Genomic DNA, 13223 nt, shown 5'->3' on the forward strand with positions numbered 1-13223 from the left:
GTTTTACGAAAAGAGGTCTTTGGAAAGAAATTGACTGAGGAAAAATCACTGTAGAGAGAAAAGAAGAAGCACATCAACAGATCAGAACCTGGCAATAATTTACTGAAAATGAATTAATTACTCTCCCCCCCCCCCCTTTGTTACATTTTTAAACAACAGCTTTAAAAGTTGTTAATTAAAGTGTTAAATGACAATTATTACTGTTTTATGTTTTAATTTGTTTCTTTTGGAAATGAATTATGTTTCTCTTTTTTTCACCATTTTTAGGTAATTCAAAGTTTTTTAAAAATAAAATGTGTTACTAAATCAATGTGAATAATTAGCATAACAAATGAATGTTACAATTCTAACTAAAAAGTTGAACATTAAACAAGTAATTTCCAAATTAACAATAACATTAATGAAATAGCATTATAACTGCTGAGCTCTGCAGCTTACTAACCGAGTCCTAGGGAGCAAGCCTGTTTTGTGAGCTTTTTTTTTTTTTGGTAGAAGAGCAGGAAAAAAACAAGCAAACAAACTGTAGTGGAAAAGATAACTGTGCCTCCTGCAGTCTGAGACATGACAGAGATAGATATACTAAGCGTGGGCTGTGTGGTTATGACTAAGTATTCCAAGGCATTACTCAATTAATTTCGCATCCTTCAATATATCACAGATGAAAACTGAGAAATGTGTGGCTAAACAATATCAGAGTGTGGTCAAGATGGCAAAAGTTCTTAATAAGGAAAAACAGACAAGTTAGAAAAGTCTATAGCAGTTTACTTTTGCCTAAGTCTACAGGAAAGGACAGGATTTTGCTCCCTCCTCCTAACTGCTCAGTTGAGTGCAAACTATTTTTGCACTTTGAACTAAGTCTGCAGCTAATGAAGTGGGCTGAGGACAAAGGAAGAAGGTGGGAGCAGGACAGAGAAACCGGGACATTTTTAAAAGCAGCTGAACAGTTTATTGGGAAAGTCCCTGCCAAATCAGGACAGTTGGGCAGAATGTAATTTTGCTAGGAAATGAGGAATGCTGCATATGTTTCTGTGGCTTTAAATATATATTTAAAAATCCAAAACTTGTTTGGGGTATGGTTATAGGCTGTGTCCTGTGGGGACCCATTACGGCTCCCAATGCCTAATACAGACTGCTTAGATTAGTTTGGCAGTTGTCAGTGTGATTCAAAACAAGTTACTGTATGAGTAGATCTGTGTGTATCAGTTGAATTACCTATAAATAATTTCAACACCAGTGCCACCCATCAAGATAATGGTATTGTGTCTCTTTTTATGATACTATTGCCTTATTACATTCTACAGCATACAGTGATTTGGGGTACTACATTATTAACAAGTTGCATCATGTGGACGACTCCGTGGGAAGTAAAACACGCAAGGCCTTCCTTTATCTTGCAGCCTTCCCATTTATGGATGCCATGGTGAGTCTGTGACTTCTTTTATGCTCACTGCTTTTGGAGAATGTGGGGAAATGAGTGGCAGTGCTTATTATTATTATTATTAACCTTTATTTATAAAGCGCTGTAATTTTACACATTTTAATTTTAATTTTGCTTATGACCCTCTTCTGTGTACCGTGGGGCCAGTCATACATGAATATTACTGACACATTCATATTTTAAGTCTCAAATATGCATTTTAAAACAACAATGTAACAGATTATATATTAAATTGAATACATTTACAGTGACCCAAAAGTTACATACATCAAATGAGGTGCCAGTGCAGGACTGGATTTAGGAATATTTTGTTCAGTAGTATTGGAAACAACCTTGGAGGCAAGTCTTAAAGCCCTAAATAAAAGATATAAAATTGGTAGAAATACAGTACATACTTGAAATTCCACTATAAGGAACTTACCCTTTTGCCCCAACTTAATACATAAATGAAGATCCTGTTACCTTATTCAAGGTGAAAAGAGCCTAAATCTTACCCATGGCAACAGCCACTCCTCTCCAGCTCTCCCTCTCTTTCTAAACTCACTTAATAAAACAACCCCTATTTTAGGGTTTTCCCAGCCACTGGGCCGAACCAATAGTTCACAAGAGCTAGTCTTGCATATTTTGCCCCAGTAGTGGATTCAGGATAGGGACATGATTGACTCTTGCCCTGGCAATATCCTTCTCATATGCTTTGTTGCCATCTCACAAACTCATCCAACTGAATGTAGTAATTTCACTCTTAACTGATTCCGTCACCCAAAAGATAGCCATTTATACTTACAACTTTTCCTTTAATACAGATGACCCTTTCAACCTAAATCTTGAATCTGAAATCCTGTTTTTCTGTATGCTTGTCCTCAACACATGGGCTCTTCAGTTCACGAACATGCAGATGAAGGGGACTTTGGTCTCATACTCTTCTTCTGTCACCCCCCAAGAGACATATTTTAAAACAGAGATCCAACAGTGAGGGTGCAACTCTGGAGTTTTTTTTTACAATCAGTTTAATGATTAAGCTATTTTCCAACCAATAGCTGGTTAAATGATGATGCACCATTTATTCTTGCATATTTTAAACCTACCCACAGTTCATTTTGTCATTAATAATTTTGTATTTGCATAAATGTATGATCTTAAATTAACAGAATCTTACTTGGGTCACTTTCTAACTTTCTCCCTCAGTTTTGAGTTGCCAGATGTTGTTAGCCTACTAGTCCTATCTATCCTTACCATGCTGGCAGTGATGGAAATTAAGTCCAACAATATCATGAGAGCTAGAATTGGGAAAGGCCACTTATCAGAATGTTGGCAACTAACAACATTTATAACAAGGCATTTGACATCCCATGATGGATGTATGCCTGAGATCAGGTTGCCTTGAGCCAGAATAGAGGATGGAGAAGGAACATATGATTTAGAGCCTTACCACACAAGAAAATAAAGCAGAAACTGAACCAGAGAGTAGCAGCTTTCTCTGTGCCTTTTGCATGACATCACAGCGCTTCAGTTCTCTTCCTGTAAGAAATGGTGATAAAAGCCTGTCTTTTGTCAAACAAATTTTTCCACCCAGAAAAAAATATGAGCTTTTATTACCTTCTCCTGTGGGAAGAAAACTGAAGCGCTATGATGTCATGCAGTTAGGTACAGGGAAAGCTGCTACTCTCCAGCTCAGTTCCCACTTTGTTTTCTCATGTGAAAAGACTTTTACATCAATCTAGGGTACAGTGTCTCAACCAGGATTCCCTGGAACCCCAGGGTTTCATGAGAGCACACTAGTGGTTCTGTTGAAGATTGTGACTGAGAAAGAAATAAACATTTTTTTAAGTTGTAGATATAAAAAGTTTTGTGTAGGGGTTCCCTGAGATCTGTAAATTATTTCAAGAGTTCCTCCAAAATAAAATGTTGAGAAAGGCTGCTGTAGGGGATTCCATTAAACACTAGCTGTGTAATCGCCATTATTCATTGGTGCTGTGAAGTTAAAAGGGATCTGTGTTTAATCAACCCGTCATTAGCATCTTTTTTCTTTCCACCCCAGGCATGGACCCATGCAGGCATTCTTTTGAAACACAAATATAGTTTTTTAGTGGGATGTGCCTCCATCTCAGATGTCATTGCTCAGGTAAGGACATATTCTAGTCACATCTTTTTGTACTGCTGAAAATACCCAACCAAATCTACATCACATCCATATTTGGAACAGTCTATGTTTGCAAGCTTACATACAAGTGTGGGCTCCCCCACCCCGACCATAATGAGGTTGAAATTGCTTGCTGACAGGAGTGCTAAGGAACTGACACAAAATATATATTAAATGGTATGGTGATTTAATGTTACTTGCTGTGTCAAATTGTGGATACTTTTGCTCCATATGTGCTATAACGATTGTATTTCTGTTACTAGCTATAATAATTTTTGTTTGCATCATAACAGCATGAATAAAATATGCTCATCTTAATGGTTGAGAAGGGATTTAAATCAGGGAGTCTCTGGTCCTAACTTTCTGGCCATTGAACTTCAATGAGTGAATTAGAGTTAAAACAATCAAGCAAAACCTGATGCTTAAAAGTACATACGTATTTTATTGTATAATTTATCCTGCATATCACCATACTGTAATAACAAAAAAATTCAGCATAAGATCTTGACTTCACCCATTCACACCTTGATCCCAGGGATGGAACCAAATTCCAGATGTTGTTTGCAACTCCCTTATTACTGCCCATTGTATGTGCTGGCTAGAGTTGCTGGGAGTTGCAGCCCAACAAGATCTGGATGCTTGTATCATTCCCATCTGTCTTATCTCATAAAAGAAAATTATTTCTTTTAAGTTGCAGACATTCATTTGTTATATAAGAATAAGAACACTGAACTGCATTAGAGGAATGATGTAAAGATGTCATTCTTTTCTCAAATAGGAGGATGTTTGCCATGAAGGTACACTCGTCCTTCCACATTCACTGGGGTTAGGGGCACAGGACCCCGATGAATGTGGAAAACTGCAAATAACAATAACACTACATTTTTACCTGAGAGAACACCTCTCTAGGAATCTCTAAGTTCTTCAGTGCAACTCTGTGGTCAACATCTGCCAGACATTGACCACAGAATTGTGTGGAGGAGCTACAAATGCCTAGTGGAGTGTTCTCTAGGAATCTCTAGGTCCTTCAGTGCACTTTTTGTTAAAGTTAACCAAAGAGTTGCACTGGAGGACTTAGATATTCCTAGAGAGAATATATTAATAAAATCCGTGCATAATCAAATCCGCAAAAATCAAATGTGGAAGCAGAAGTGTATTTCATAGAGGTGATCCTTCCTTTTCCTGTCACTACTGCATGCTCTTTTAGTTAACTTTATACCTAGCTTTGACATCTGGCCTAAATCATATTGTTGGTCCCAACTAGAGTAGATCTCAATGAGATTTGCCTACGTGTTGACTCCTCAATCAAAACCTGGTGCAATAGCTCTACTCTAATTAGGTTTAATCAATAGGATGTAGGCCATTTAACTTGAGTCTCTGCCCTGATTTTCTCTCTGTTATTTCAAGCGATGTTTGCTAGAGCTGGTAACGAAGTGGTGTTTATTGCTAGATGACGTGTTGTACCATACATGTTTCATTCTTTCTTGCCCACCACTTCTCCTCATATAAAAGTACTGGGCAAAACATGGCTGGGAACCATGTGCAGTTTTGCATCCCCATTTACTGCCCCCTCCAAATTGCTGCCACAATTTAGCAGCAAGCCAAGAAAACCCCATTTAAAGCAAGCATTTCTGTTGTTTTACACTCCTTTGAGCTACTGACTGTTGACAGCATCTGGGTGGGAGGGTTGCCACCCACAGTGGATCTTGAGGGGCAGGTTTGTCTCCTAACCCAGTAAAGTTGCCCACTCTTGTCCTACACCATACTAGCATCCTGTTTATCTCCTTCTATTGCTTACAAAGAGACTTTTCTACAAACTGAGTAGTGTTTTAAAAAAATATTGTCCATGTGGTACTATAACATTTGCTCTACCACAAGCTGTGAAGGCTACAGACTAACCAAAAATGTAGGAAGCAAAGGCAGTTTTAAGACTGATCTTGCACAGTTTCTGCTGACCATAACTACAGCAAATACCTCCAAATAATAATTATGGGATACCCAGTGTTTGGTACATAATGGCTGTTTTTAAAGTGGTTTCATTTTTAATAGGGATTTGAAATTATGTTCTTGTAACCAATCTCTTTTTCTCTTCCTTTCCTTTCTCTGGCAGGTTGTTTTTGTAGCCATTTTGCTCCATAGTCACTTGGAATGCAGAGAACCTCTCCTTATCCCCATATTGTCCTTGTACATGGGAGCACTTGTCCGATGTACCACTCTGTGCCTGGGTTACTACAGAAACATACATGACATCATTCCTGATAGTAGTGGGCCAGAGATGGGGGTATGTTTTCATGCATTAGGAATTCTAAACCTAATGTTCAATCCAATACATTAGCATTGCATACCAAACTATGAAATCACTAGCCTGGTAAAATATCTTAGTAGTTCATCCTCTCATCATTCATTTGACACATTAAAAAGAAGAAAGAGAAGGAAGCCAACTCTTCTGACTTTTCTAGGCAGCTATGTAAGAAAATTTGTGAAGGGGATTGTTGCTATTTGAGATCAGGGCTGTTCCTTCTGTCACATTTTTGGGATATGAATTTCCCAGTGTGCCTTCTGGACTACTTGTTTTGTCAGGTTATTTAATTTTTTTCCAAGAGAAAGCCTGACTTTTTAAGACGTGCAGATGAACAAGGAAGTCTCCACAATGCTGATGCCCTTGGTATAAAACCCATTTTAATAAATCTGGATGTGGATAGTGACCAACTGGGCAAGTTAATGCCTTATAGCTCAACACATGTGCAATTCAGTCTCCATAGAGAAACACTTTCGTAGGTGTTTTTTAAAAAATAATCCTTTTTTGTAGTGCAAACATGATCATATTTTTGTGTTTAAAAAAACCCCAAAATTGGTAACAAGATACTACATAAACAAAAGTTCTTCTAGCACTTTGTCCCAAGAATGAATTAATAAAACATGATGACAGAGTATGGTGGTTAATAGTGATGATAGTAAAGGATCCCCCTACCCACACACAAATAGCACGGTAGCATTAAATTTTAGTGCTCTAAATGTTATTTTAAAGAAGAAGTATTGTATTAGAACAGTGCCTTTGAAACTCTGGTTATTCAGAGGTTTTGGCTTTTAACTCCCAAAAGCCCCAGCCAGGAATTCTGGGAGCTGTAGTCCAAACTACCGGGGGGGGGGGCAAATTTTGGGAACTACTGTATTAGATGGGTTTATACAATATTTAAATGCACAGTTCTGCCATAATCCTGATCAAATATTTATTATAGTAGGAGGAACCTCTTGACAGTAAGAGCTGTTCGACAGTGGAACACACTCCCTTGCAGTGTGGTGGAGTCGCCTCCTTTGGAGGTCTTTAAACAGAGTCTGGATGGCCATCTGTCAGGGGTGTTTTGATTGCATGGCAGGGGGCTTGGACTGGATGGCCCTTGTGGTCTCTTCCAACTCTATGATTCTATTTATTTCAAGGGTTTATATCCCGCTTTCCCCCCACAATGGGATTCAAGGCAAATTACAATAATGTTAAAAGATAAAATCATTTTAAAAGGCAGAAGTAAAAGCGTTGATGTATAAAAGTTAATTTTTTTTACAGTAACCATGCATAGCTGAATTTATAAGAACTATGAGAAGAAACAAGGGAATACCATCTTAAGCCCTATGCAGACTGGCAGAAAGCTCTGGCCTGTGGGTGGAGTCAGGGTGCAGCATCCTCCCTCTGGACGCCCTGACTCCACCCCCATGTGCCATTTTGGAGTGCACCTGTCCACACGGCACATGCCATTATGATGCACCTCCGGTGCTGCGTCCACATGATGCAGCACCAAAGGGGCATCATAAAGCCACACCACAGTGGCTATGGCACCCCTTGGAGGGCACAAAAAGGAGCTCCTTTTTGCAGTTCATGGCCATGGCATGAGGTTGCCACAACCTCAATCCGGCCAGAAAAGGGGTGGCTGCATGCCGCCCCTTATTTAGAAATCCAGCTGCAAAATAGATTGGTTGTTGAGAACCTTTTATTCCTTTTTTATTTACTGTGTGTGTGTGTGTGTGTGTGTGTGTGTGTGTGTGCGCACAAGCACTTTTTTCTTCTTCTTGCTCATATCATGCTCATCTTTTATAAAATATGTTCTTTAGCTATTCTGATTTTTTTACCAAGACTTCCTCCTCATTCTGTCTGCAGGGAGATGCTACAATAAGAAAGATGCTAGGTTTCTGGTGGCCATTGGCGTTAATTTTGGCCACTCAAAGGATCAGTCGGCCTATTGTCAACCTCTTTGTATCCCGAGACCTGGGCGGCAGCTCTGCAGCCACAGAGGTACAAAACAAAAAAACCAAATAGCTGTGATTTCCTTATTGTTATTCAGCAACCTGGACTTCTCTTTAAGAGTTGCTACAGTTTCTGTATTTTCCTCTCTTTTATATCAGTTCTTTCTGCTGAAAATCTGTTAACCTTCCCTGGGGTATCAAACAAACTGCAGATGGTCTCTAAACGTGTGCATCTTTTCTGGCGACTTCTCTAACTACATTTTCTCTCAAATCTGCCTTGACTGAGAAACAAAATAGACATTATCTGGAATGCCATGTTATTTTTCCTCTGCATTTTAAAACTAAAAGCAGCTGTGGGAGATTACTCATCTGAACAGAGGAAGGATAGGTGGATAGTTGCTGCTTAAATTCTTCTTGTCATATTATTTTTCACTTCAAAGTTATCTTCCTGACTCTGCTTTCTCCCCACTGGAGGAGATGATAAATGGACTCTGTGTATCTTTCTCCATTGGTGGTAAAAGAGCTTGAGGGATGCAATTTTGGGTATAAGAACGATCCTTCCTTCTGCTGAAGCTTTTCAGTTAAGAAACAATTACAAAAAGGAAAGAAGCACAGAACCCATTTCATACTCAGTTTCACCTTTATCTGGGCATTATGTTTTGTTTAGTTTTGAGTTTGTCAGATTTTGAAAAATGTATTGGGTGGCCTTATAAACCTGCATACAACATTCATTTAAGAGTTTGATGTTTCACTGAATCATGCTTTGCATGGAGTCAGAGAATTGTGAGCTGTGTTCTGCTTATGATAACTAGGCTTTTCTCCATGCTGCAGCTGTCAGTAAAAACCAAGAAACATAAGGGAATAATATGGTTGCAGTGGAGTGATAATGGCAAAGAATTTGCTGGAATTAAGTTTCTTCTCTTTTGTGTCTGTAAACACCTTTCAGCTGCACAAGGAGCCTCTGGATTGAATCCCTTTTAAAACAGTGATTGAAATGAGAGCAAGGATGGTGAAAGATGTAAAGTAGTTTTATATCAAGTCAGGCTGGACTTGGAGTATAGAAGTGAGGTGGTTATAGATTCAGTAGCATCCTTTCCTAGGACCATAATGCAGGTGGTCCTGGTTTCAGTCTCTGGCATCTCCAACCCAGCAAGATAAAAAAAATAGGACTGCCGAAGATCTCTGTGCAAGAACATGAAGAAGTCATGCCTGTTGGATTAAATACAGTTGCCCCTCTTAACTCACGCATCTCAGGTCTGCGACCTTGAAAATACATGGAGTGAACAGAACAGAATATGTAGATTCAGATTATAAACAGTCATTTATGATTACACTTTTGGTATGTTTGGGAGCAGGAAGCAGTAACTCAGGTTTGCTGTTTGACAATTCAGAAGCTGTGTTTGAACACATCAAAACACTGCTTTTTGCTGCAAGTAGTCAGACTCATGTCCTCTCCTTTTCCAGTTCAGTTACAAGGACACCAGAACCTTCTATTTCTGTTCCAAGTTAACCACATTTTAATATGTCATGTATACCTAATACCATGGGTAATCTCCATTTGGTTAGTTGAAACAAGCTAGCTTCATAAAATGGGCTACAAAGTAGCTAGTTTCTACTTTGTACAGTGAATGAGATACCATAGTTCTTAGCAGTTTATTCATACAGCATTAAAGCATGGTTTTGTGATAGAGATGGAACAGCCCCACTATAAATCATCCTTTTATACTACCATACTATCTCCCCCCCCCCCCCCCCCTTTTAAGTGTGGAACTATTGTTCCATTACTGGGAGTGGCCATTGTGAATAAAGCAGTAAGATACTTCAATATATCTTACAGAGCTTGGAAAAGTTACTTTATAAAGTCATGAGGTATTCCAGTACAATGTACAAACCTTGAAAGAGTTACTTTTCCAAGTTCTGGCAATGTACTAATTAAAATGCCAAAAGCAGAAAACATGATCAAATGGGTGGGAAAGATAAAAATGAAACGGAGATCTTAGAATACCTTTTCTGAAGTTATGTAGCTTTCTAAGTATCTTTCCCCATCATAGAAGCAAAAACTAACTAGTCTGAGCCCCCCCCCCCCCAAAAAAAACACCACATCATAAATCAGTTACTTGCTTGGCCATCTAAAATTTTGCTGATGTAGTTAGCAGGACTAACATAATAATGTGCAAAAGACAATTTTGACCTGTAATTTTCTGACTATTTGTTGTTGTTGTTGTCTTTTCCTTTAGGCAGTGGCAATTCTGACAGCTACATATCCTGTAGGGCACATGCCATATGGCTGGTTGACAGAGATTCGAGCTGTTTATCCTGCTTTTGATAAGGTGAGCTTGTTATCTGTGAAGAGAGCAAACCTTTGGATCCTCTTTCAGATACATATGTGCTTGCTGAGAGTGCTCTCTGAGAAATCAATTTTACATCTGTGTGAAGCTTGTAAGAAATGAAACAAAATGAGATTTTATGAAACTTCAAATCACTTCTTGACTAGGTTCAAGTGTAGAAATCTCCACAGTCTCCCATCTGTTGTTCTGTAGTGGTAGATACAACTGTTGATGAGGCAGCCACATCTGTTTGTCTGCCTCTGCCTATCTACCTGTTTGGCATCTCCATCTTTTGGCTATGATGAGCTTTGATAATGGCCAAGATGCTTTAGCAAGCATCGCTTGGCAGGGATAGTCACCACAGGAAACTAGCTATGAATGAGAATAGGAAGTCACATTCTGTTGAGGGCGCATACCAGAAGCAGCATTTGACTCTGGAGCATTTTGAAGCCATCAGCATACTGGGATTCCTGCATGAACTAAAAATGCCTTTTAGGATTCTCTGTTGCGCCAAGCCCCATTGAATTCATACCAGGAGCATTCCCTTCTGGAAGCTGACTGCAGAACGGTATTTCAGGCAAATTTAAAATGTGCCCCAGAACCCTCTACAATGTAATCAGGGATACTAACTTACACCTGAGCATCCTTGGGTAGCAAACAAAACACACAGAGCAGCCCTCAAGGTAGTCCCAACAAAGGCAGAAACATGGATGAGGGACTGACTTAGGGAGGAGAGAGGTACTTCCTACTGTTGCACCATCAAGCCCTTTATTCCATGTAGAATGATTGGCATGCATGTCCCCTGCCCATAGGTTTTCAAATGTAACTCCCTCACAGGCTTAAACAATCCAGTTATGATGAAGGGTAGAAATCTTAGCTCTGTTGTGCACTTTGTACATTAGTACAGGTGCTACTGGCTTCCATGTCAGTAGGGTGGTGAATTAATGTTGGATATTAGTCCAAATTTTAAACCTCTCCAAGGTGCAAAACCTATTTGGGACATGGGGTTCAGTATGTTATTTAAAGAGCAGACTAAAACCCAGAGACAAGCCAACAATTGCGGCCATTTATGAAGGACCGGTATTTGACAAAAGATTTCGCCATAAAGTCCATCCCACCGTAGATTCAGCAAAGAAAACCTTTGCTTCTTCTTTTATTATTTGGATAAAAGGAATTTTGAGAAAATATTTGTTTAAGAAAGAATTATGTCACTTTTCATTTTTATAAACCCCACAGTGGATTACAGTAAAAGCAGAAAGTATGCATTGGACCATTTTAGTAGGGTATTTTATATTTGACGACACACAGCAAACCTTAAAAAAAGAATATATATCCATTCCATTTTTATCCATAGATAAAACTGCCTTGACATTTCCCTGGAAGGATTCCATTGCTGTGCGTGCTTTCTGCTTTTCCAGAAGTTGTGTATCTGCATATATATATATATGAAGGGCTGGGGAGAGGTTCTGTTAATATAATGATATGTCGAATCTCCATGCAAGACAGGGCGTTGAGTTGCTTAAATTGTGTACAGATCATTAGAGTGAATAAGAACCAGGTGTTCAGCACTTAGTTTTCTGTAGGGTACTTCCTTTGCTAATTGGAGATTTAATGAGTCAGGAGTTGTTGCAGTGATTTGGTCCTGCTCTGTTTCTGGGAGCAGGATTTTGAAAGACAAAACAGCTCAGGCTTGTCGTGTGTTGAGCATCTGCTGTACCATCTCGCTGCCTCAAACTGCAAGATTTTCTTCTTTAAGCTCATTAGGAGAAGGGATTTCAAACTCTGAAGAAGCAAATTGAACTCTGAGACAACCTGCAGATTGACTGTTGACATGAGAAAATGTCATTTTCTCAAGGGTTGCAAAATGTGTGACCCTCCAGATGTGATTAGACTGCAGCTCTCAGCATCCTTTGCTATTGACTATGCTAGTTAAGCCTGATGGGAGTTGCAGTTCAGCAGCATTTGATAAGCCACATATTCCCAATCCTTGTTCTTGTTTCTTATACAGTGCGCCCGCGCCATACGTGGCCTTGAGCATACGCGCTCAAGGCGCGGGGCCGAAGGGGTGGCGCGTCCCATTCAATTGAATGGGCGCGCGCGCCTGTTGCGGCCTGCGCGCCCGCACCACCACACACGAGCCCCATTGTTTCCAATGGGCTCGAGCATAGGCGGAATTCGCCTTACGCGGAGGGATCCGGAACGGATCCCCCACGTAAGGCGAGGACGGACTGTATGAGTTTTATTGGAAAGCCACACCCAGTTGGCTGTAACCAATTAAAACACAAATCCACTGGGTCTGTATTATCACGTATGACACTACAAAAACATATGTGTATCTATAGCTACAAGTTAAGTATTCTATAATAATCACTTCCTAGGCACTGAGGTTCATTTTATGGTTGAGACCCAGAGACTTGTATAGGGCCTACTCTGTGAGCTGTGGCAAATACATTTTTAGAGCAATACAGAATGTTTTTCATTTCAATTTCTATTAGTGGCAAATCTCTGCAGATACATACTGGACAGCACCACATGATTGTTTCCAGTGACTACAATAAACCAAATCACAGTCAATTTTCCTCAGTTACTTTATGCTGCAAATTTTGCAATATTTGGGAGCCAAGTTAGCACTTCCACAATAACAGTAATAGCAGTAATAATAGTAGTAGTTGTAAAAGTAGTAATAGTATGAGTTATTGTTTATTGTGCACTTATATCAACAAATTTGTTATGTTCTTAAGATTCACAGCACAATCCTATGCATGTTTACTCGGAATTAAGTCCCATAAAAGTTAATAGGGCATATTCCCAGGTAAGTGGAGGTAGGAATGCAGATACAGTAGTTCTTTGTGATGCTAAAGATAGATGTGATTACTCTTCTAGACATCAATGCTCTTTTCTCCCCATTTACTGCAGAATAACCCAAGTAATAAAATGGTGAACAGCAGCAGCACCGTCACAGCAGCACATATCAAAAAGTTCACTTTTGTCTGCATGGCCTTGTCCTTAACGGTAAGAAGTGAATAATAGCATCAGTGCTGGTTTTATTGATTTTACCTTTATCTCACTGTCTTTCAAGTTG

General features: G+C 39.4%; 1 protein-coding gene across 2 annotated transcripts in view; it reads left to right on the forward strand.

Moving 5' to 3' along the window:
- ANKH (ANKH inorganic pyrophosphate transport regulator) overlaps window positions 1–13223 on the forward strand; it is a 108960-nt gene that overhangs the window by 79006 nt on the left and 16731 nt on the right. For both annotated transcript variants that reach the window (XM_042462787.1, XM_042462786.1), the window contains exons 3-8: window positions 1302–1420; window positions 3477–3560; window positions 5689–5859; window positions 7729–7863; window positions 10052–10144; window positions 13058–13153. In XM_042462787.1, coding sequence (XP_042318721.1) covers window positions 1302–1420; window positions 3477–3560; window positions 5689–5859; window positions 7729–7863; window positions 10052–10144; window positions 13058–13153 — 698 coding nt within the window. The remainder of the gene's footprint in view (window positions 1–1301; window positions 1421–3476; window positions 3561–5688; window positions 5860–7728; window positions 7864–10051; window positions 10145–13057; window positions 13154–13223) is intronic.

Source organism: Sceloporus undulatus, chromosome 4 (genome assembly GCF_019175285.1).
Source record: "Sceloporus undulatus isolate JIND9_A2432 ecotype Alabama chromosome 4, SceUnd_v1.1, whole genome shotgun sequence".
NCBI classification, from domain to species: Eukaryota; Metazoa; Chordata; class Lepidosauria; order Squamata; family Phrynosomatidae; genus Sceloporus; species Sceloporus undulatus.